Consider the following 24,865-nt stretch of genomic DNA (forward strand, 5'->3'; position numbering starts at 1 on the left):
TGTCATTCGATTCGTATTTTTGCCTAGAAAGTTTGAGGAAAGGTCCGAAAACGCACCGATGAAAATTACAAAAGTTATAAACAATTAAGTGAAAAAAATGGGGCTTTAGTTTTTTCTTAATATCTCGGAAAATTTCAAAAATTTTGGAAATTTGAAAAAAGATTTGAAAAGATCAATGAATTTGCGTAAAAAAAGTCCCAACTCCCGAAACTGTATCTCGATTATTTATAACTTTTAGAGAGCCCTGAAAATAGAGCCAAAAGCGGGTAATCTGGCTTCCGCGCGCCTTTCGTCACTCTGACATAAAAACAAAAAAAAATATTTGAACATATTGAATGTAAATATTAAGGAATGAAAAAATTCATGTAATGTTGGGATACATCAATAAACAATAATCCGCAGTCAAAAAAATGTTATCCCAATCTTAACGTTAATTATAAATTTGTTAATTAATAACTTTTTCTGAATTGAAAGTATAAAAATTCCTATAATTATTCAACTAAAACCCTGGCATTTTTTCCTTTGATGAAGTTATCCTCAATAGGCAAAAAAATAGATTACCGTTGCCAAAATATCTAACAATTGAAAATTATAATTATATAAAAAATACATTACAATTTTTTTTTCTCTAATTTATTATTGTTTCAATGTCTCATGGCTAAAAACTAATTAATAATATATTTTTTTAATTTTTCACAGCTATTGTTAATAAATGTATTATGAACAAATACATTGTTCATAAGCAATTCGAAAAATTTGTTTGCATTATGTTGATTGAAAAAAATCATGATTTTTAGAAAAAAAATGGTTTCTTAAAAAAAATTATTTGCTGCTAAAAAATGTGTTTGGTAATTAACAATCGTTTTTTGCAACTGAATATTAAAATTAAGGAACCGTTTTTTTTCAATCATAAATTCTATTGTTCTTAAAAGTTTTGAAAAAACTTTTTTTTATATTCGTTTCTTAAATGTTTATTTGAAAAAAAATTGTTATAAACAAATTATTATTTCTTATTTATTTATTTTTTATTTTAAAATAAAAAAAATGTTTATAAATTTTTTTAAATAAACAATTTAAAAACAAATGAAAAAAAAAAGTTTTTTCAAAACCTTAAGAAACAATAGAATTTATGATTGAAAAAAAAACGGTTCCTTAATTTTAATATTTAGTTGCAAAAAACGATTGTTAATTAACAAACGCATTTTTTAGCAACAAAGAATTTTTTTAAGAAACCATTTTCTTTCTAAAAATCATGATTTTTTTTCAATTAACATAATGCAAAAAAAAAATTATAAATAATTTTAAATTTAATAAATAAATTTAATTATAAATTATCGAGATACACTTTCTAGGCAAAAATACGAATCGAATGACACCTTGGTCGTAATTTTTGGACAGGGCTGAAAAATGTTACAAAAAAAAGTACATGTGAACTAGACTAAAAGGTCCATACCGGAATGGAAGAGAACGACTTCAGAAACGTTTCTTGCTAGACGTTACTTGTCCACCATTTCAAAGAAAGCAGAAATCAAAGTTCGCTTGCCATCCCCCGTAAATTTTTGAAGATTCCATTCATGTGACAGTATCATCTCACTAACCGTGTTCAGAGTTGGGTCCGGATCTATGGACTAGCGCTGCATCGATGTTCGCATTGAAAGATAACATTCCAAGTCTTGTATGAAGCTGATTGAGTGCAGCCGGAACAAGCGCAACCGTAGCTGGGTACTTAGCAAGGATAGCAAGGATAGTTGATAATAATTCAACCTTACAATTTATTTTCACAGAGTCTTCCCCAGAATCCATTCTATCTATTCTTCCCAAAAAATGAGGCAATTTTGTTTGCAATTTCACCGCTTCGCTATAAGTTCTGGGTCCACTCAATTTCAATGAACTTTTCCTTGACTGCCAATTCATTTTCTTCGAAGAAATATGGATCTGCAGGATATGATAAACTGTCTCCACTTTCTCTCATTTTCATTGCTGCATCAGTCAATGTGTCATCTCTTCACAGGTTCTCGTATTAATATTTCTCTTATCTCCAACTCATACACAAGTTCTTCCTTATCAAGATGATAGAGTAACATTTTGCGAGCCATTATCGAAGAAAATCCTTCAGAAAATACACTATTAATCTCAAAGTTCGTATTTGATTACAGGTCTAGGTAACTAAAGAAATGGAATAAAAATGACAAGTCGCAATCTCAATAAATCATATTCATCACTGATACCAACAATTATTTAACAATATAATTTGAATATTTCACTAACAAGATAGATGAAAAAAAAATTAGTAGAGATGACTATTCCATTTTTTTTTTCGCATAGTCAAGTAACAGTACTGAGGGAAAAATGAATGCCAAGGATCGTCATGCTATGTACAAAACAGCTGGACGTTATTATATACAGTTATTACATCTAGTTTTCCAATCGCAAAATAACAAAAAAATAAGTTGGGCCTTATCTAAGTCATCTTCAGTTACGTTCACAACAGGCAATACATTTCTCAAAAATCAGTGAGCACTAAAGGAAGTGGAGCCGCAGTACGTTCCTGCGGCTCCACCTTCAAAATTCTACAACGTATCAAAAGTCATATGCTGTGGGCCCAGAGCCCAGACACAATATTGAAGAATTCGAATCCCTTTTCTTAATTCTTATCTTACAGGTACTTGCGTAAATTTCAAGCCTTCAAGTCCAAGCAATAGCCAGGAATTCTCAGGTTCCACCAAAATATGTAGTCACCAGTCACCAGTCTGGATGTCGGTTTGGTGCGGATTCTCTCAACAGGGATGCAGTACCCCAATAAAAGAATGTATTTTTCCAAGCCTTCCAGTCCAAGCAGTACCCCAATGAAAGAAAACCTTCATGCTCAGAAGGGTTTTTCACTGACACGATTAAAAAATTGCTGTGGTGAGACAAGTCTCTTCCCGGTTCCACCAAAAAAATCCCAATCTTCTGCGAATGGTCTAATCTATTCAAAACTTTCAATGGTTCCAGGAATAATTGAAACTATACAGACCATAAACTATTGTGAAGTTATCTAATCCTGAAAAGAGTGAGAGGGCCACATACAATCAAATATCAGTACGAAACTAAACCTTTTTCTCTCGTTATGAGTCCTTTGAAAATTACTCCTCTACGAGATGTTCAAAAAATAAATTTCTCGAAAGGTTCTTGCTGAATTTCCATATGAGAAAAAATGATCATGGCAAGTCGATCGGCTTACCTTGCCAACTTGAGGAAGCCGGAAACAAAGAGTGGGGAATCGTTCCATTGGAGTCTACTTCAAAAAAGTTCGTATAAGGGAACGGTCCATACGTCATGAGCAGACTCAAGTGAACCAATTATAAATTCGCGTTGATGAAACGTGATTTACGATTCGTTCCGACATCACAACAGTCTACTCACGCCAAACGCCAATGTTCCGCTAAACCGGAGAAGCGTGGAGTGGGAAGAGGGGATTAGTGAAAGCACTCGAAGACCTATAAATAATTATCCCTCGAAGAAATAAGTCCAGTTATCACCTGAAGACGATTATTGATACATAATCAAAATGTCGCATCGTGAAGTAACTTGGCTTGAAATCTCTTAATTTTTTAATTGAAGGGGTTATATTTTTTTTATTTTTTAATATTTATTTCATTATATTTGTTCAAATTTCGATTTTTCGCTCAATTTTTATTTTATTGTTATTCAGGGTTTTTTTCTCCAATGTATTCTTTATAATTTTCATTTTCATTTGTCATTCCAGAGATTTCAAATCATATCATATTAGACACTGGAAGTTGGAACTAATGAAATTCACCATGAATTACTGTCAACCACGTTCGAACAAACAAAAAACAAAGATGTTGCGGGGCAAGAATACATCAAGTCATATCTTAGGTGATGTATGACTCATCAAATAAAAATGAATGAGAAACTGAACTGAGCAAAGAAAAAAAAGGTTGTTATGTGCTTAAATGGCACTAAGTCATTGTTAGCTTCTTAAATTGCGGTGACTCAGTAGAGAGGATAATGGGTAAAAGAAAATACGTTCGTTTCTGAATACTCAGTCTAATTTTCACACTTTATTTCTGTTTTGTGGTTCAGACCAGAACAGATCAGAATGGTGTTTCATTCTTGAACCGCTTGATAATCGTCTGCTCGGAGTTACTTTTCAGCCTGGTAATCAAGGCTGGTTAGTAGGTTCCGAATGACGTGATTCAAATTATGTAAGTCTATAATATCCTCTCTTGTAGGAGAATTGGATGGTTAAATTATCTAACTTGCACCGTCGAACCCTCCTGAGAGATACTGGCCTCTCGTCCAAAGGAGAATGGTTGGGATCTTCGACTTGAATCGTCGAAGCCTCTTAAGATCCCCAGTCAAGGATCAAGAATAAAAAAAATCTTTTTAAAATTTGTTTTTCTGTTAACCAGCTGTCGCACCCCTACGAACGACAACCTTCTGAAGTCGAAACTTGTGCGAGGCAAGGACTAACGGAGTCTCACTTTTTAACGTGTGATTCCCAACACGGTTCAAGAAAGTGAAAGCAATGAAGGTCTGAAATCAATTAATATCGCTTGACTGACCCATTAAAAAAAAATAACAATTCATAGAACTTATCTAAAAAAACAATTTGTTCAGACCAGTCTCAACTCACCTACACTCTAGGTTAATGCACTGACACCTGTCTGACATAAACCAACGGGGCTTCGTGGTATTAGCCAGGAAAGTAGATGCTTTCGATAGGTGTCAGTCCATTATTCTATAGGTGAGTTACGACTGGCCTGAACGAATTGTTCTTTCAAACGTATGCTACCTTACTATAAATGAAAATTTATAGGGGTTTCGTGTGGCTTAATAGTGGTCGCAGCGAAGGTTCAATTTTGAAAAGTACGCAAAATATTCCACAAAAAAAATTCTAAAAAATATGTAAAACGCGAGGGAAATTTTCACTCACATGAAAAGAGAGTCCCCGAAGATAGTACATGAAATTACCGAAGTTATTATTCGGCTATTTCTGTAAACTTCAATAGTGTAAAAACAATTTCGAACAAGAAAAGTCATGATAGTATATTTAAAGATGTTGCACAATCATGATTTTATGGTAGGATGAAGTTTTTTTACATATCACTAACTTATGCATAGGTAGATTTAATACATTTGCAGATCTTGTTGCATAATTATGATTATCACAATGATTTGGGAACTTATTCATAGATCTGTGAATGTTCAACAAAACAAAAAATATTTACAGAGAAGAAAAATAGGTGGACATTGTTCCTGAAAACCTGCAATAATAATAAGGATTCTCATAAATGTTTTCGTGCATTTGAATAACTGAGTGGAATGAAGAATAATACGCCATTTTCAAAATTTCTGTACTGAAAACATTCTTTAGTTGCCTGATTACAAATAGAACAGTTGAAAGTTTTTGATCACACCATAGATATGAGCAGACAGTTCATTTGATCTTCCAACAGAAAGACCAAAATTTTTAAGTAGTTTCCATGTTGCATGTATTCGAAGATACTACTATAATTTGAGTTTCAACATTATTTAGTTTGAGCCTATTTGATAAAGTTTTTATTCTATTTATTTCATGAGTTAGAGTACTGTGAGAATTACTTGAGCATAATACTAAAGCAGTTTTGTCGGCAAATAATACACATTTTAGTGGTGCAATAAAACAACATAAATCTTTGATATAACTTATGAATAGTAACAGACCTAGAACGGAACCCTGTGTGAAACCGTAATATATTCATCTCAATTCTCATTTGCATCAATATACTGATATAATATTTTCGAGGTAAGACTCTATCAATCTTAAAAACATTACCTCTGATACCATAATAGTTATGTCTATCATTATCAAAACATTCAAATATATTCGTTACCAACTGATAAGCACATGTGTACTGTAGACTCGTGATAGCAAAAAACGTACTCTACTCTACTCTACTCTAGTCAAACTCAAACTGAGTTTGAGTTTGAGTAGAGTCAATAGAACAAAAAAATTTAGGTCGTTTTCTGAAATTTCCGTTTTGGAACTTTCTGGATGTATTACCCTCGGAATTTATTATGGTTCGGCAAGCTTTGGAGAATTTTATAAAACTTAAAATGAAATTCTCATTTTTTTTTTTGTTTTTGTAACTGTATTTCATCCTCTTTTCTTGTTGATTTATATACTTCATGTATTGCTGGTTCATTGATACATCAACAATAATTTTAGCATCTTGAAGTTTGCCTTTTTCTCATTTATTTCAGTGAGTGAATACGACTGACCGGAAAATGTTAATGAAGAGATGACATACTGAACTCTGAATTTTCAGCCCTCCAAAATACCGGGAAACAACAATAAACCACTCCTTCCACATTAGATGTTTAATGTTTTCCCTCTCAAACTGGCTCGTGTCCTCAAATACGACTGAATAGAAAATTTTAATGAAGAGGTGATAAACTGAACTCTGAATTTTCAGCCCTGCAAAATACCGGGAACTAACAAAAAAACACTCCCTCCACATTAGATGTTTAATTTTTTCCCTCTTAAACTGGCTCGTGTCCTCGAATACAATTAAATGGAAAATGTTAATGAAGAGATGTCATACAGAACTCTGAATTGTTTCAGCCCTCCAAAATGTCGGGAAACAACAATAAACCACCCCTTCCACATTAGATGTTTAATTTTTTCCCTCTCAAACTGGCTCGTGTCCCCAAATACGACTGAATAGAAAATTTTAATGAAGAGATGATATACTGAACTCTGAATTTTCTGTCCTCCAAAATGCCGGGAAACCACAAAAAAACAGCCCATTCACATTAGATGTTTAATTTTTTCCCTCTTGAACTGGCTTGTCTCCCCGGATACGACTAACTGGGTAATATTAATGAAGAGATGTCATACTGAACTCTGAATTTTCATCCTTCCAAAATAACGGGAACCAACAAAAAACCACCCCATCTACATTAGATATTTAATTTTTTCCCTCTTGAACTGGCACGTGTTTCCAAATACGACTAACTGGAAAATGTTGAAGAAGAGAAGTTATACTGAACTCTGGATTTTTAGCCCTTCAAAATACCGGGAACCAACAAAAAACCACCCCATCCTCATTAGATCTTTCATTTTTTCATTCTAAAACTGGCTCGTGTCCGAATACGACTAACTGGAAAATGTTAATGAAGAGATGACATACTGAACTATGAATTTTCAGTCGTCCAAAATACCGGGAACCAACAAAAAAACCACCCCTTCCACATCAGATGTTTAATTTTTTCCTTCTAAAACTGGCTCCTGTCCCCGAATACGACTAACTGGAAAATGTTAATGAAGAGATGATATACTGAACTCTGAATTTTCAACCGTCCAAAATACCGGGAACATACAAAAAAATCATCCCTTCCACATTAGATGTTTAATTTTTTCCTTCTAAAACTGGCTCGTGTCCCCGAATACGAATAACTGGAAAATGTTAATGAAGGGATGATATACTGAACTCCAAATTTTCAGTCCTCCAAAATGATGGTGTCATAGAAAATCTTATACGTTAGAAGAATATTTCTTTCTCTGTAAACTGAAAACTCTGAAAAATTTCAGTGAAGTTTTGATTTGAAAGGAATAAAAATATTTATTGCCTTCATTGTCAAAAATGTCACTATTTGGAATTGTTCAACAGTAAAATTATCAAGAATGTTTTTTCGTTTTGGCATTCACATGAGAACCGTAAGATTATGAGAAAAACTCGAGAGACATAATTGAAAGGCAATACAATTTTCTATATTTCAACAAAAAGAAAACTGGCGGCGACCAAAGTTGAAATATTTAGGTGTAGTAGTGAATTGATTTTATCTGTTTTACGCGTTGGTTGTGAAAATATAAAGTCATTTTGTCGTTTTAAATTATTAATTTCAATTATTGGAGCCTTTGAAGACACCCTACATTTTGTTTTATAAGGTTTTATAAGAGAGAGGAAGGACATTGTTAGATCAAGATCTTCAGATGATGTGGTGCTGCAGGTTTTTCCGGGTTTTCCTACAGTTGAAAAAGCAAATGCGGCACTGGAATCAATGAAGTCGCCCCGAAGCGCCAATTAATTTTTATTGTTGTTTTTATTTTATTTTTATCATTGTTTTAACATTATAATATTGCCGTATTTTTTTATTGATAAGTCAATTTCATTAGTTATTTTTATTTTATATTTCTCTTATTTTATTATTTTGTGGTGTAAAACCGTCGAGATTTAGTTTTATTCTTTCGAGGGAAATGATTTCATTACGTTACGAATATATGAAAATAGAAAGAGGAAAATGAGAGACAAAATCAAAAATCTTGTTGATCGAATGAAATATTTTGATAGTAATATTACTTACGATGAAATAGTCGTAATTGATTACAATGACGTATTTTATGAGCAGTTAGTTGCGCATGTTCACAATAAATTTTAACAGAAAAATACAAAGAGTTGTTTCTATCAGACGATTCAACGAAATTTTGGTAATAAAAAAACAATGTTTGAAAGCAAAACAAACATAAAAAAATATTTGGATGTGGATTTGTGGTATCGAAGCAAATAGAAGCAAATCTCTAAAAGAATATTCTGCTCAGTTGATTGAGAGTGAAAATCAGTTTAAGGAAGGTTTGAATCCTTGTCACTTATATGAAAACCCGATATATGAATTCAACTTACAGAAAGAATCTGAGTTCTCCACGACGAACAAGAAACATTCTTAAATAAATCTGATGATGAACTTGTCACCATTCATTCCGGAAATTTCTCAAACTCCAAAGTTAGTGCTCTTTCCGATGAAAAACTATTAAGTAACTTGAAAGAGAAATATGCGAAATATTCAACACATTGCCAGAAAGTTTTAATAAAAATAGTGATGCTAAAATTAAGGTTGACGAAATCAATTCATCCGCCATGAGTGCAGACTCTGAGTTTTTAGATATTGCCAATAAAGATATTCATTCCAAAAATATGATGCAGAGTCAAGGAAATGAAGAGTTGATGTTGAATGGGTTACACGAAAATAAAAAAAGAATGTATGTATGGAAGATCTTTAATCGATTCAGACGTCATCTCTTACTCGTCAAAGTCGTTTATAAATAACAGTATAACAGATTCATCAATTTCAATTCCTAATGCTAGAATATTCCATAAAGCATTATCTAAACGTCAAGTACTTCCAATGGGAAGCAAAAATATTGATCCTTCACAACATCTGAAAATTAAAAGAACGGATTATTCAAAATGTACATGTCTAGAAGGCAAATTTCACATTAGTGAAAAAGAGTGGAATACAATAACTGTTGATGAGAAGTTGTCAAATAAATATTATCCATTTTTCTTTAGAAATAATATAAAAAAGTTCGTAAATACTAGTTGTTCAGTTGCATTCTACAGACTAAAATAATTAAAAAACCACATAATACTCCTAGCCTATTGCCGAAATGATTATAGAAAATGTAAAAACTTCAAAATATACATTTCCATTGATTCACGATATGGCAAAATGGTGCGGGTTTATTCCACGTCTCGCGATTACTGTCATCCTTACAAAATAACCGACCAAGTGAGAGGTGTGTGAAGAGACATTAAAATTGTGTTTGAAAAATAAGAAACCTTCGGAAAATAGAAAAAAACATTCTAAAACCGGATAAATCTGCTATCAAGAGAGGCCACATACAAGATATAAAATCGAAGGAGATGCTAAGAAAACTCGCAGCCATGCAAAAAATGCTTTGAAACGACATGAAGACGCCATGGTCGACATGTTTTTGTACAAAAAAGATCACCCTACATTCATACGACAAGTTTGTTCGCCAATAAATGTGAAACTATTCAGTACGGAACAGTTAGAAGTTGCGAAAACTTCTTCGCTTAAAGTTTTACATTTTGATGCTAGAGGCGCAGTTGTTCGTAATACAGGAAAAGACGAAAGGAGAATTCTTTATTACGCTGGTATTCTTACTTTACCCGAAAGAAGACTTTGCTCTGTATTGGAGATGATTTCGTATGAACACCACAGTCTAGCTATATTTGATTCATTTTATAAATTAAAAAAAAAATGCGAAGAACAGAAGTCGTGGCCTGTATTTGAAATTTTCGTGAGTGACTTTAGTTTTGCAAGTTTAAACGCAGCATCTGAGGCATTCAATAATATAGATCTTGAAAAATATTTGCAATATTGTTTTAAACATTTGCAAAAAAAGTCAAAAATTCCCAAAGAAAAAAATTGTTTTATTTTTATGTTTTGGTCATTTCATGAAAATTTTGGTTCAGTTAATTGAAGACCACACCAAAACTGTTGAAGACAAAAAAATAAAAAGATACATTTAAACAATATTTGCAATAGCTTTCAATTTAAATAATTTACAAGAGGCTGCAAATTGGTTCAAAAATGTAACAATAATTCTTACTTCGGAATTCCGAAATGATATTGTTGAAGAAGCTCTGTTGAAATTGAATCTTTGAAGTTTTACAGGGAAGCAAGTGATTTCAGAAATAGGCGATGATCATGATAATAAAAGTTTGCGTACCAATTCTCCGTTTTATAAGTTTTTTTCCTATATATACCTAAACATAATAAAGTATTAGAAATGAAAGGGGGTGAGAAAAACGATTTTTTCTTTCCTTCTTTAATGGAAGCTGTGTTGGAAAGATATATGGGATTGTTTACACTGTGGTCGGTAGTCATCACAAAAAGTAGACTGAGTGATGCTCTGAGAGATGGTTTGGTTTTCTCAAAACTGACATTCTGAATGGATCAAGGGATCTAAAACCGACAACATCCATAACAAAAGTTAGAGGACACGTAATGAAAATTTATAATGAAATTGATTTAGGCATATCAAAGCACAGCTTATCTACAGTTCCGAAGGAATTATATTTATCAGATTAGAATTCAGATGAAAGTATTACAAAAGCTGAAGAAAAATGGAATAGAAGGCGTGAGTCAAAATTTACATATTTCTCCGGAAAATATCTGAAAGATTTACCTGAGTATAAATCTGTAGAATCGGTTAAGCTAAATTCTTCGAAATAACAAAAAATCATATTGAATATTTTGGAAAGCGGCCTGGTGACCGATGTTACGTATTATAAAGAATTCCAAAACTGGTTATATTATATCGGTCATTATGATTTTGTTACAGGTGATAAATTTGTAACTTTTCAGGATTTCAAAAACCCTCAAAGTATAACTGAGAAATTTTTCAATATTTTGGGTATGGTAATTATTAGAAAAAATATAAGACAATCAGATGTGGCATTATAGATAGCTACAAATACTTTTTTCGATTTAGAAAAAAGACTGGCTTTAAAATCTACATTTATTCCGTTTCACCTACACGAAGAGAAGTGGCTTTCAGTCAAAATAAATTTTGTTGATAAATCTTTGAAAATATTCAATCCATATGGTAATACAAACATAGAAAATGAGGAGTTCCTCAAAAACTTCATCAGATTCTTGCAACTCTACTACAAGAAAGAAAAAAATCGAAGAGAGAGATTGGAAGATCATCAGTTCAAAGTATCAGTCGCTACAAATGACTTTTGAAGCAAATATTCTACCTTTATACACTTTAGATATACTCACTTCTATATAAAGAAATATTGTAACGATTAACAACTCTTACTATTACAATTTTCATCTGATGTTTCTAACTTGTGCCCAATATGTAGTAAATTCCAAGGTGCAGAATACACAGTTTACCCAATATGAATTGGGTAAACTGTGATCTTTGTAGAAGATAGATTCATTTGAAGTGCAATACAAGTCAATTCACTTCCAGTGAGCCTTTAGATACTCCAGGGGTTATATATTATTGCCCTATTTATACCAGTAATTTCAATGTGAAGTCGTATTTCAAATTAGAGCAACAGGATATCAAAACAAATGATCTCATGGAGAAAATTGACTATTCAGGTCTAATGTTTATTGTGATTTAACAATTGAAGATTATTCAACTTTGGACAAATTTTCGTATATTTCCAACACTGTCTTCTTCATAATCTCTGATCTTTTGCAAGCTGATTCCCAAAATCATGATGTAAAAATATGGAACATATATAAAACAGAACTAATGTTTTTCAAAGTCAACTCACTAGATACAGAGTTTTTCGGAGATATTTTTTAAGACCTTCATGGAAAAACTAATCTCATACCTATCTTGCATAACAGACACTTTACGCTTATGGTCGTCATTTCATATTCACATAATCATTTCACATTTCATATAACTATTTTTCTCGTAAAATGCGTCGAAAAGGAGATATTACCAAAAAACAGTTTTTAGGCGCCATTTTTTCAATACGCGGCGCGAGCGGCGGAGGTACGAGGTGGCAAAGTTGAAATTCGAAAAGAGCATACCGAAATCCATAACATAACCAATTTTCAAAACTCCCGGAAAATTTTCCAGGTATCCCCTTTTTTTTGACCAAATGACTGGACAAACGGTAGGGAAGATTAGTTTTTTTGGAAAAAAGCTTATGTTTTTTGACTATGAAGTCAATTTTCGGAAATGTCATAATTCATTCAAAGAAGTCATCCAGATAATATTTTATGAGGGAAATTTGATATTAATAATTAATGTATTACTATGGGTTTAGAAATTCTCAATATATTAGTGGAGTAAAAAAAATAAATTTAATGTCACCAGAGAACACTTTCATGAATTCATATTGATCAGGTTTTTTTTTCAGATTAATGAAGCTTTTGGGGCACAAACTGTGTCCTGTGCCAAAGAATTGAAGAAGATTAGTTTTTTTGGAAAAAAGCTTATGTTATTTGACTATGAAGTAAATTTTCGAAAATGTCATAATTCATTCAAAGAAGTCATCCAGATTATATTTTATGAGGGAAATTTTATATTAATAATTAATGTATTACTATGGGTTTAGAAATTCTCAATATATTAGTGGAGTAAAAAAAATAAATTTAATGTCACCAAAGAACACTTTCATGAATTCATATTGATCAGGTTTTTTTTTTCAGATTAATGAAGCTTTCGGGGCACAAACTGTGTCCTGCGCCAAAGAATTGAACCTGGATATGAGTAAATTGAACGTTAACGGAGGTGCCATTGCTTTAGGACACCCTTTAGCTGCATCTGGAGCAAGAATTACTGCTCACCTTGTTTATGAATTGAGGAAAGTATCAACCTTCATATAATTATCATTTACCATGACATTCAAGTATGGAACATATGTGATTTTTTTTATTAATTACACAACCAAAATACAAATAATGCCGGGAGTTGGTGCATGTTGGTAATCATTTTAGGTGCAACTCGAATTGTTGCAAGTTAAACAGCATACAGATTAGGTGAAAAAATATGAAAATTGCTCAAAAGTAGAGTACCTACTGAATTAAGGATTTCAGAAACATCAGCAAAATGTTATTGAGAAATGTTGAAACAATTCTAGTAGAATGAGCAGGACATCCATCATGTACATCCATCATAATTTATGACATTCTTGAAAGCTCATATTTGTCCAAAAAATCCGTCAGTTCGTTTTCCAAAAACTGTAAATAATCATCACCAGTTAGGTTGTGGTGAAAAGAAGGCATTAAGTATTGATTTGTTTTTAACAATACCGCACCATGTAATTGCTTTTTGATAACATTGGTTTTTATTGTCAATGAACAAAATCTTGATTTTTGTCCGATCATCACCTACAATTTTGAGAAGAGACAACGCCATTTGTTGTGAACGTGGATTCGTCTTTAAAAAAATGTGTTCATGGAAATCATGTTGATCTTTTATTTGTCCTTGAGTCCACATGCAGAAGTCATACCGTGAGTCATAATCTCGTTCATGAAACGTGCAAATAAACATACGCTTGTAGGCATTATATTTATTTTTTTAAGAATCTCAACAGAGCTTTGGTTTACACCCGTTTAACTATAAATTTCTTGTGCAGATTTTTAAGGGTTTTCAACAACTGCCTAAAGTACCTACTTCTAATTGGTACAGTCTTGGTACGTTCATTTTTATATTTATAGTCTAAATACATAGTCTGAATGACGTTCATTAAATATATCTGCTACCTCACGCACTGGCTTATAGTTATCTCGACATATTAAAACTAATTCTGCTTTTCCGGCTAACCTGTCTTGGGGGAGGCATTTGAAATCAAATAAACTCAATAATCGAATAGTAATTATTCGAGAATAGAAAGATAATGTCACTAAACTATTATAATATTTTCTTTCAACCCTTGTTTGTTTTGTGCCATGGGTATCCGCAATATTTTTAATAGGGTTTCATGTTTATCGATCATTTTTGTACATCTTTTTCATACATACAAAATGTTCACGTTGAATGAAAGTTTTTGAATATACATATTTTCATTAATACTATTTAACCTTGTTAAAAATATGGTTTGCGAAATGTGAAAGTTAAGCTGAATATCGTCACAACAAACATATTTCACAAATATTTTTAATTTGAACAAAGTTATGATTTGGTTGTGATTACATTATGGAAGTGATGAGGGTGATTAAAAAGAAATCAAAAATTGGGAAATCATTAACGAAAAAAATGAAAAAAGGGTATTTTACTCCGGACCCATCGTTCCGCCTAACAGTCAAAGAGTCAGATTTAGGATTTCAAAAGTGATGAAAAAATTATTAAGTATAATGGAATTAATGGTATTGGTATATAATAAAATAAATGGGAATTGGTAGTAAGAGTGTTCTTTAGTAAAGCACCCTGTGATATAAATTTTAGCTGTCAGTTGCGTTTTATTATAACATGTCACTAATATCACTGATGTTTTGTCTCTCATATCATTATTATTTTCATTGATAAAATATCATATTTTAATACTTATGATCCTATTCCCGATGAAGACAAATCTAAAAACAAAAAAATCATAAACATTGGTCCAGCCGTTCTTAAGTTTTTTCAGTATGATTATTATTTTTATTGATAATTTATTGATTAAATGTCATAATTCAATACTTATTATCCTATTCCAAACAAAACAAATCCAAAAACACAAAAATCATCAAAAATGGCCAGCTGTTTTAGTTTTTTTTCTTCTTCAAACCGTAGTTTGCGCTGGTCAGGCCCTATCCCCTGATGCTCCGATACATTCGGGAGGGCGCGCCAGCATCATTCCACCAAGGATTCCAATAATCAGAACAACCATGTTGACAGAGTAGTTTCGATGGAGCCTGCAGAATTCGAATAGAAAATCTCGATATTTTATCAGTTTTTTCTCCTCTTTTCGGAAGATAGCCGTCTCGCCAGGAGCTGAAAACTCCACGAAAAATATCGTCTTGCTCTGGTGGTCGAGAAGGACTACATCAGACTTATTAGCTTGTATGAGCCTGAGGGTGAGGAACGAATAGTTGCAACAAATTCGGCACTTCTCGTTCCTCACAACGGATTCAATATCCCCCGGAGCGTAAGGCAACACCGGTGTCTCTTCAATACCGTAAGAGTGCCGTAGATGGTAATATAGCACTCTAAGGGCCGCGGGTCGATGGATATAGGCCGAGATCGCATATGCTGGACATGTTGATAGTAAGTACATTAGGGTCTCGGGCGCCTCGCGGCAGGCCCTGCACCTTGTGTCAGGAACCTCTATACCCATCACGCGACTGCAACGACTAAGGTATTGAAGACACCATCCTGGAAACCATGGGAACTCCACAGTTTCCGAGTTCAGCCCACTTGACCTGAGGAAAGCAAAAGTTAGGCGCTTTAATAAGGCAAGGTCTCCAATCTTATTGAGAAAGACCCCATGCACTGGATTATCCTTGTGTTTTCCCAGAGGTGAGGTTATCTCTGCGGCTTCTATCTGAGCTTTTTGCTGAACGGTTGTCTGGAAGAATACAACTGTGGAACGGACGATTTGGGATGTAAACTCCTATAGAGATGCATATTTTTCGGGACTTTACGTCGAGTTGATACAGCTCCTCCCGAGCTCCTCCCGTTGTTCCACCCCAAGGTAAGAATACGTCTCTCCGGCATCCAAATGGTGTAGGATGCTTCCATATACGAGCTGCACATCCTCTCCGTAATCCCTGATTCGTCTTCTTTTGAGATGGACCATTGCAAATTTGTCTATTCCAAATTTCATACCGATAGCATGCGTGAACTCTTCAATCACCCTCAAGGACTGATGGAGATCCATCTCTCTAGAGGCATAAAGTTTAAGATCATCCATATAAAACAAATGAGTGACCTTGTGCCTCCGGTTTTCCGGGGTACCACAGTTATACCGTCGAGTATTTCTGTGTACAACAGATAATGGCAATAGTGAGATGCAGAAGAGAAGGGGACTGAGGGATTCACCCTGAAATACACCCTTTCTGAAAGTGACCCACCCTGTTTGGACTCTTACTTGACCAGATTCAATGGTGAAGCGAGTTCGCCAAAGTGGTATCAGTTGTTCAATGCATCTCACTATTTTGTCGGGTACCGCAAGGCATCTGAGCAAATGCAAGATGAGCTCATGCGATATTGCCTTACGGTAATCGATCCAGGTCATAGAGAGGTTACGCTTATAATGTATCGGATCCTGTGTTACACATCTTTCGATGAGCAGGTTCTCTTTACATCCAGCGACTCTTCTCTTCGACCCTCTCTGCTCATATATCCGTTCGAACACTCGGTCAACTGCGGTGAGTATTCGTGTGTATAAGACGCTTGTAAATAAGTTATAGCACGAATTCTAGAATGTTATCGATCTGTTATTCATAGAAATCAACAAATCTCCGCTTTTGGGGATAAGAACGGTCCGCCCCTCGACAAACAAATCCGGAATCAGCTTCTCTCCGTCCAGCCATGAGTTGAAAATTTTGGCCATATGGCGGAAGGTGCTTGTTAGTTTTTTCCACCAATAAGTGTTCAACCCATCTGGGCCTGGGCAGGAAAGTTCTTAGAACCCACAAGGGCTCTTTGAACGTCATTCGGGGTTATCGGGTTGCGCAGTTCATTGAGGACTGGCTGTCGAAGCTCTCTGTTGAAAGCTTCGAACTGCGCTAGATTCCACCCGATCAGCGGTTGGCGGATTATTCACAACACGTGGAGGCTCTTGTAATAAGCGAGAAGGTTTCTCGCAGAACCTAAGATTTTCCGCAATACTTCTCGCTCGCCTCACTAGTGACTTCTTGGCAGCCACTAGCATTCGTATCCTATCAAGGCAGTGCTGTTTGGTGATCAGCAGCACTGACTTAAAGTGTGATGGATACGTCGTAGTTTGGCGACTATTCGCCGCTATTTGGCGGCTATTCTTTTAGCTCATGCGTCCACTCAAAACGTCCGTTGTCATTGCCAGGGTTGTCATCGGTAGGCAAATCATTGTTATGGGCCTCACCATCTTGCCTCTGACCCCTCCGAGCAGGTCGATTGTGGGGGCCCCTTTCTCGATTACTAGGAACCAAGTGTAAGATCCACCGGGCGATTAGTCCTGTGGACCCACGGTCGGCACCGGTGGGAGAATAGTGTTCTTCTTCCCGGGTGTGTCTGGGCTGCGGCTCCGGTTTTGCACCAGTTGCTCGGGTAAGTGGTGGCGCAACACCAGAGGGCAAGGGTGTTAGTGGCATCCACAAAAATCATAAAAATTGGCCCAGCCATTCTTGGATTCTCTATTATTATTATTATTATTTTTACCGAATTATGCGCTGGTCAGGCCATATCCTCCGAAGAAAGGATACATTTGCGCCAGTATTATCAGCCAACGATTACTACCCACACCGTGGGGTGAGTGATCATTGGATCCGAGAATCATGTGCTCTGAGCAAGCGCAGTGATCAAAGAATATCAGCCTTCTGCATCTGTCCGGCTAAGATTTCTGCCTTAGAGTGGCAAGCCGGTATGATTTTAAGGTTCGAGAGTAGAGAGGGCATCATTCCACCAAGAATTCCAATAACCAGAATAACCATCTAGACAGAGCAGTCTGGCTAGAGTCTGCGGAGTTCGAAGAGAAAATCTCGATATTTTATCCGTTTCTCCTCCTCTTTTCGGAGCCAGGAGCTGAAAACTCCATGAAAAATATCGTCTTGCTCTGGTGGTCAAGAAGGACTACATCAGGCTTATTAGCTTGTATGAGCTTGAGGATGGGGAACGAGCAGTTCCAATAAATTCGGCACTTCTCGTTTCCCACAACGGATTCAATATTCCCCGGAGCGTAGGGCAACACCGGTGTCTCGTCAATACCATAAGAGTGCCGTAGATGTTAATAGACCACTCTTAGGCCCCAAGACTTAGAACCGCGTTATGTCGATATATATAAGCCGATACCGCATATACTGGGCATGCTGATAGCAAGTGCATTAGGGTCTCGGACGCCTTGCGACAGGCTCTGCACCTTGCGTTAGGAACCTTTATACCCATCACGCGACTGCCATAGACTCCTGGCAAGCCATGATGCACCCCTCAGTTTTCTAGTTCAGCTCACTTGACATGAGGAAAGCGAAAGTCAGGCGCTTTGAAATGCCAAGGTCTTCAATATTATTGAAGAAGACCCCATGCATTGGCGTATCCCTGTGTTTCCGCAGAAGTGAGGTGATCTCTGCGGCTTTTATATGATCCTTTTGCTGAACGGATTCAAACTCGGTGAGAGAGATGTGATCACCTCGTTCTGTGTCGAAAATTACATTGAGTTCATCAGCTGCTAGGGCAGCTGCCCTAAAGAGGTATGCTCCAATTCCTGCTCCCTCATGGTCACGGGTCATGCAGAGAAGGGGATCCGAACTCCTGATGACTTCACAGGCTATATCCAGTACCATTCTGTCATGTAGACACTCCAAACTCAAAAGTGCACGGCCTCCCTGTTGTCGGGGGGAAGTACAACGGTGGAACGGACGATTTGGGATGCAAACTCCTATAGAGATGCATAATTTTTCGGGTCTTTACGTCGAGTTGATACAGCTCCTCCCGAGTCCACTTCTCTACTCCAAACGAGTAAAGTAAGATTGGAACGGCAAGCATATTTGTTGCAACAACTTTGTTTTTCCCCGACAGTTCCGATGACCAGATCTGTCGAAGTTTGTACTGATACTTTGCGCGAATAGAGTTCTTCACTGCTCTTACCTCTTGTGAGTGGCGTTGTTTCACCCCGAAGTAAGTATACGTCTCTTCGGCATCCAAATGGTATAGGATGCTTCCATATACGAGCTGCACATCCTCTCCGTAGTCCCTGCATCGTCCTCTTTGGAGATGAACCATTGTAATTGTACACATATCATACCTATAGCATGCGTGAACTTTTCCATCACCCTCAAGGACTGATGAAGATCCGTCTCTCCAGAGGCATACAGTTTAAGATCATCCATATAAAACAAATGGGTGACCTTGTGTTTCCGGTTTCCGGGAGTGCTACAGTTATACCTTCGAGTATTTCTGACCCCAATGGATAATAGAAATAGTGAGATGCAGAAGAGAAGGGGACTGAGGGCATCGCCTTGAAATACACCCCTTCTGTAAGTGACCCACACTGTTTGGACTCTTGCTTGACCAGATGTTATGGTGAAGCGAGTTCGCCAAAGTGGTATCAGTTGTTCAATGCATCTCACTATTTTGTCTGGTACCGCAAGGCATCTGAGCAAATGCAAGATCTCTTAACATCCACCGACTCCTTTCTTCGGCCCTCTCTGCTCATATATCCGTTCGAACACTCGGTCAACTGCGTTGAGTATTCGTGTGTATAAGATGCTTGTAAACAACTTATAACACGAATTTGCGACCTTCAGATCTACACTTGACCAACAACAAGTGTCAAGTGGGTATTTGCGGCTACACTCAGTGAAGACGGGTGTGGTTCATTAAGAACATGTATTGAAGAAATAATAATAGGCGACAGGTAAATTTACCCACAAATACCCTAGTTATGTACCTATATCCCTAATTTACCAAAGGACATGGAAACAACGGGTTCATAAAATAGATTTATTCAGAACCGGTGTACTTTATCAACAACATATGCAAAATTAACTGAAATATTCAACATAAACAAGTTTAAAAGTCAACTGAATGGTTTGATGACTTCTTCTGAAAAATTCCTATAATAATTGAGCGTGAGTGACGGTAGCTATGGAAGTAGCGATTTATAGTAATATAAGAAAGCAATGTGCAACTCTGATCACAAGTATCCAAATTTTATATATATATATATATATATATATATATATATATATATATATATATATATATATATATATATATATATATATATATGTATATATATATATATACAGTCGTGATACCATGATACTCCATAAACTATATTTCACAGCATCAATACCAATTTCCATAAACGAAGCAAAATTTTAGCTAAACATATATACATTTATACAACGATGAATCTAACGTTCCAAGCAATGCGAACACTAATGAATAAAAGCACAAGCAAACCTGGTAAGCGTCAACTCAATCTGTCACTACCTACCAACGACGAGCATGAATCGTGTCGAAAAATATCAGGGCCGGAATTAAAATGCATGCAACATAGTGAGGGCGGCGTCGCGAGAGCTCAAGCGTAGGCGCACAGTATCATAATCAAGCATAATATAGTAAGCATTAAATTTCCCCTTCACATGTATGATAATAAAGTATCAAATAGTTTGCATTAAATTTCACCTTAGCAATGAAGCAGATATATAAGCACAATAGCATTCTATAGATATTTAAGATAAATGAAATCTAAACTTGCGTCTCTCCCTCGGCGTTGAGTACCAGCTTCAAAATCCGCAGAACTCGGGACACCCTGTAGTATGCTCCGGGTCACAGAGGAAAATCGCACCGGTGGTGGTGCCTGTTGTGATGGATCACCCAGTTGATGTGTGGAATTCTGCCTCTAGGTTAGGTGTTTCCAATGCTTGGAATCCAACGTAGCAAGTACGAAAATAAAAATAACCCCAAAAAAAACCCTAAAAAAAGAAGTATGCCTTAAAACCTTATATGGTTATTCAAATTCCCAACAGAACAGGATTCTAACACATTTCTGTCGGTTCACAAAACAAACAAGAAAAACAACGACAATTAATTTCTAAAGACGAAAGACTGCAATTTCACCACAGCTAAACCACAATCTGAGGTGGAGGCTCAGGTAAATCTGCCCTACAGTAGTCTCTCTATTGAAACAGAAATGTTACACAAATCTCAATGAATACATATATACAAAGGTTAACTTACCCTTGTTAAGGGGTTTTATCACTTCCGTGTGAACTGTAGAGAATTGCCACGTATCACACAAGATGGTAACAGATTTACAGGATCGTGTACGCGTTGTACTGTGTCGCCGTACAAAAAAAGAAACTAAAAATCCTCTTACGAGATCAGTTCTGAATTGTATTCAAAATAACCAACCCATCAAATACACTATACAGTCTACAGAACTCTTTAATGGTGAATTTCGAGATTATCCCAACTGAGGATGATTGAAAAATCATTAAACACCTCGAATTCAAAGAGTGGTTACTTTCACAAGGACACGTTCCAAACGGGAGTGGACACCTTTCAACCTAATCAAAAATGATAAATTCCTACCTATCACTTCTACACATAGATGGCTCACGCATGTTCTAAATAATATTTCCAAAACAAGCCTAAATATCCGAACATTTACGTATATTCGTGTCCTAAATTTTTAAATATTCGTTACTATGATTATTCTATATGTAATCTACTATATAATATAATAAGTTTTATTCGAGTTACGGCTACTCAAGAAACTACAGACTCTCGTGACCTATAAAATACTATCAACTAGATTTCGAAGAAGCTAGCTAGATGTCCGACTCGAATCAACTGATCGGAACAATGTTTACGTTCAGTGATTTTCGATTGAGGAAAACAAATAAACAAAACCCTTGTGACTCTTATTCTGCAACTACTGAAATAAAGTGAGTACTGCCTCATCATTTATGTATGTGGTCGTTAACAGTGAATTGTTCGATTCACCATAAAATCATATCAAATATTTCCTCTACTTAAACTAATTAACACATTCTGTTTTTTCAACTCCAGTGAAACAACCATAGGCGGATTCGTTGGAATGGGATATCCTTTTATTTTAGAATTGTATGTACAAGTGTGTTGAATAAATGAGATTGATTTCACATACAGGGCGTGTAATTACTAATGTACTCTTAGAATGAAATTTGAACGTTACAAATTCAAGCATATTTTCGGTCTGTAATTCTTAGGAATCGACAAATCTTTACTTTAGGGGATGAGAACGGTCTGCCCCTCGACAACAAATCTGGAATCAGCTGCTCTCTGTCCAGCCATGAGTTGAAAACTCTGGCCAGATGGCGGTGAGTGCTTGTTAGTTTTTTCCACCAATAAATATTCAGCCCATCTGGGCCTGAGCAGCAAAGTTCATGGAACCCACAAGGGCTCTTCGAACGTCTTCCGCGATTATCGGGTTGCGCAGTTTATTGAGCTCAGGCTGTCGAAGCTCTCTGTTGAAAGCTTCGAACTGCGCTAGGGCTGGCTGGGATTTCTTCCTTCCGATTCGAAAAGCGATGAGACGACGCTATACACGGCGGTGTTGATTCGCCAGATGCCAGCCTCTTCTATTGGAACACTATGAACCTCCGCATCCAAACAAGTGTAACGCTCTTTACGCGTTACTGGTCACTTTGACGCCGAGTTCAGGTTACGGGTTGCCTCGGGCGCCAGCTTTTGGCGTGGTGTGCTCCGGGCAGCGTCAGTGAAGAAGGTAATACACCAGGGGTTTCTATGGTATTGACTAAATCAACTGTAGCCAGTACGGCAGGCTTTAATTTCAGTCCTGGGTTCGAATCCTGGGTACCTGCTGCTTTTAGTTAGAAGTAAAATGAAACAAATAAATCAAACGTTATCAAATTTATTTCAACACATCAATACAGGTATCAAGAAAAAAAATCAATCTAATACTACTTTTACGAGCGGAAGAAAGCGAACAAAGAATACGCATTCATCATGCCAAGCATCGACAGACGGTTAGGAAACTACGGAAAACGACAAGCACAACTGCTAAGCTCATTCAAAGCTCTTATATGAGGATTCGTGATTCTCGCTTCAAAACAGATAATTGGCAATATATGGTGGTATCCACTTGAGGGGCTGTTTGGCACCCGACCCTTGACAAATTATAACAACAATATAATGGTACACTCGGTATAATAATCGATGGGAATGTGGGGTGTTCATCACACGGCCCATGTAAAATAAAATCAGTATATCAATATGAAGGGTGTTCAGCACACGGCCATCTTCAAAATAAAATAATCAACAACATCAATATGAAGGGTGTTCAGTACACTACCTTCTTCAAAATGAAATAATCAACAATATCACTACAATTGACCACTCGGTATCAAGGGTGTTTTCACAAGGCCTTTAATACAGAAGAGCCAGAAATACTACTTTTTATCCTCTTACTTTTTTATGTCTACCGGTTTGCCTTCATTTATCGGGGCTCGGACTCGAGCGGAGCTGGAACTGAGACTAAAACTCAACTGAACTGCCTTGGTATTTGACGATCATCTTCATTTCATTCAGGATTTGGAGACCAGCTCCCCTACCCTTTTGGCTGATCATTGGCCTTGAGATGGACCAATGGGTACATGACTGATGGATGACGGCATGAAGTCCTTAGACATCAGTGCCGCCCTTCACGGGATACCCCTACCTGGCTGGGGTGGGATGGATGAAAAAGTTATTCATCCTTTAACGGGGGACATGAGGGCCTCATTCGACAGAGTGTCGGGGCCTTCTATATCGGGAGGGGTCGTCTACAGCATAATCTGTGGCTTCCCTAACTAAAGTAGATGCTCTCGAGATTATTTGAAATAAAGTTCTACGGCAGTGTCCGGTGATAGGAGAGTTGTGCCCCCCATCGGTGGTACGGTGTATTTACAAATAACGTATGATTTTCAAATCTCATTGGCGACCCGGTCAAATAGAGTGGCAAATCGTATTGGCGACCTGGGATTTCTATCGCGATAGTGTGGCAATTTGATCTAGGAAGGTATTCATTCAGTCGGGGTCAAATAAATTACGGAGCAATAATATAAACACAAAATAAAAAGCTGTTTCTACCTGACGTACCACTGGGGAAAATAGTAACTTCGTTACACAAGCCAGTTCTTGTTGCTCCAGTGGACTAATTCCGTGGAGCGCCCTGCGTGTTCTGATTGACTCTATTGGTTCTTTTATTATTTTTTTTACTGTAGTATGCGCTGGTCAGGCCCTATCCCCCGAAGCCCCAATACATTCGGGAGGGCGTGCCAGCATTATTAACCAACGACCACTCCCCACACCGAGGTGTAAGTGATTATTGCGTCCGAGAATCATGTCCCCTGAGCAAGCGCAGTGAGCCAAGAATGACAGCCTTCTGCATCTTTCCGGCTAAGATTTCTGCCTTAGTGCGGCAAGCCGGTATGATTTTGAAATTTGAGAGTAGAGAGGTCATCATTCCACCAAGGACTCCTACAATCACAACAAACATCTTAACAGAGTGGTATGGATAGAGTCAGCGAAGTTCGAAGAGAAAATCTCGATAATTTATCAGGTTTTCCTCCTCTTTTCGGATGATATTCTCTCCCAGGTGCTGAAAACTCCACGACAAATATCGCCCTGCTCTGTTGGTCGAGAAGGACTACATCAGGCTTACCAGCTCGTATGAACCTGAGGGTGGGGAACGAAAAGTTCCATCAAATTTGTCACTTTTCGTTCCCCACAACGGATTCAATATCCACCGAAGCGTATGGCAACACCGGTGTCTCGTCAATACCGTAAATGGTTCCACATATGTCTTGCTTGCGTTAACATAGTTATTTTTATCAAGTCATTTTCTTGGTTATTACCATTTTGTCTTCAATCGAGGACCGCCTGTTCGGTGCTGACGTTACCCAAAAGGCTGAAAGAGCTATC

The 24,865-nt window shown here is 36.5% G+C and overlaps 1 protein-coding gene across 5 annotated transcripts in view; it reads left to right on the forward strand.

Moving 5' to 3' along the window:
• The window catches only part of LOC111504795 (3-ketoacyl-CoA thiolase, mitochondrial), a 230,351-nt gene that overhangs the window by 160,324 nt on the left and 45,162 nt on the right, over positions 1–24,865 (forward strand). For 3 of the 5 annotated variants that reach the window (XM_074186079.1, XM_074186076.1, XM_074186078.1), the window contains one exon: positions 12,982–13,134. In XM_074186079.1, the coding sequence (XP_074042180.1) occupies positions 12,982–13,134 (153 nt within the window). Of the gene's footprint in view, positions 1–6,868; positions 6,908–12,689; positions 12,903–12,981; positions 13,135–24,865 lie in introns of those variants that run through there. The other 2 variants (XM_074186077.1, XM_074186080.1) reach the window with 2 other exon arrangements.

The sequence above is a fragment of the Leptinotarsa decemlineata genome, unplaced genomic scaffold (assembly GCF_025532065.1).
Source record: "Leptinotarsa decemlineata unplaced genomic scaffold, Ldec_3_MD MMD2_tig00078422_RagTag_RagTag, whole genome shotgun sequence".
NCBI lineage: Eukaryota > Metazoa > Arthropoda > Insecta > Coleoptera > Chrysomelidae > Leptinotarsa > Leptinotarsa decemlineata.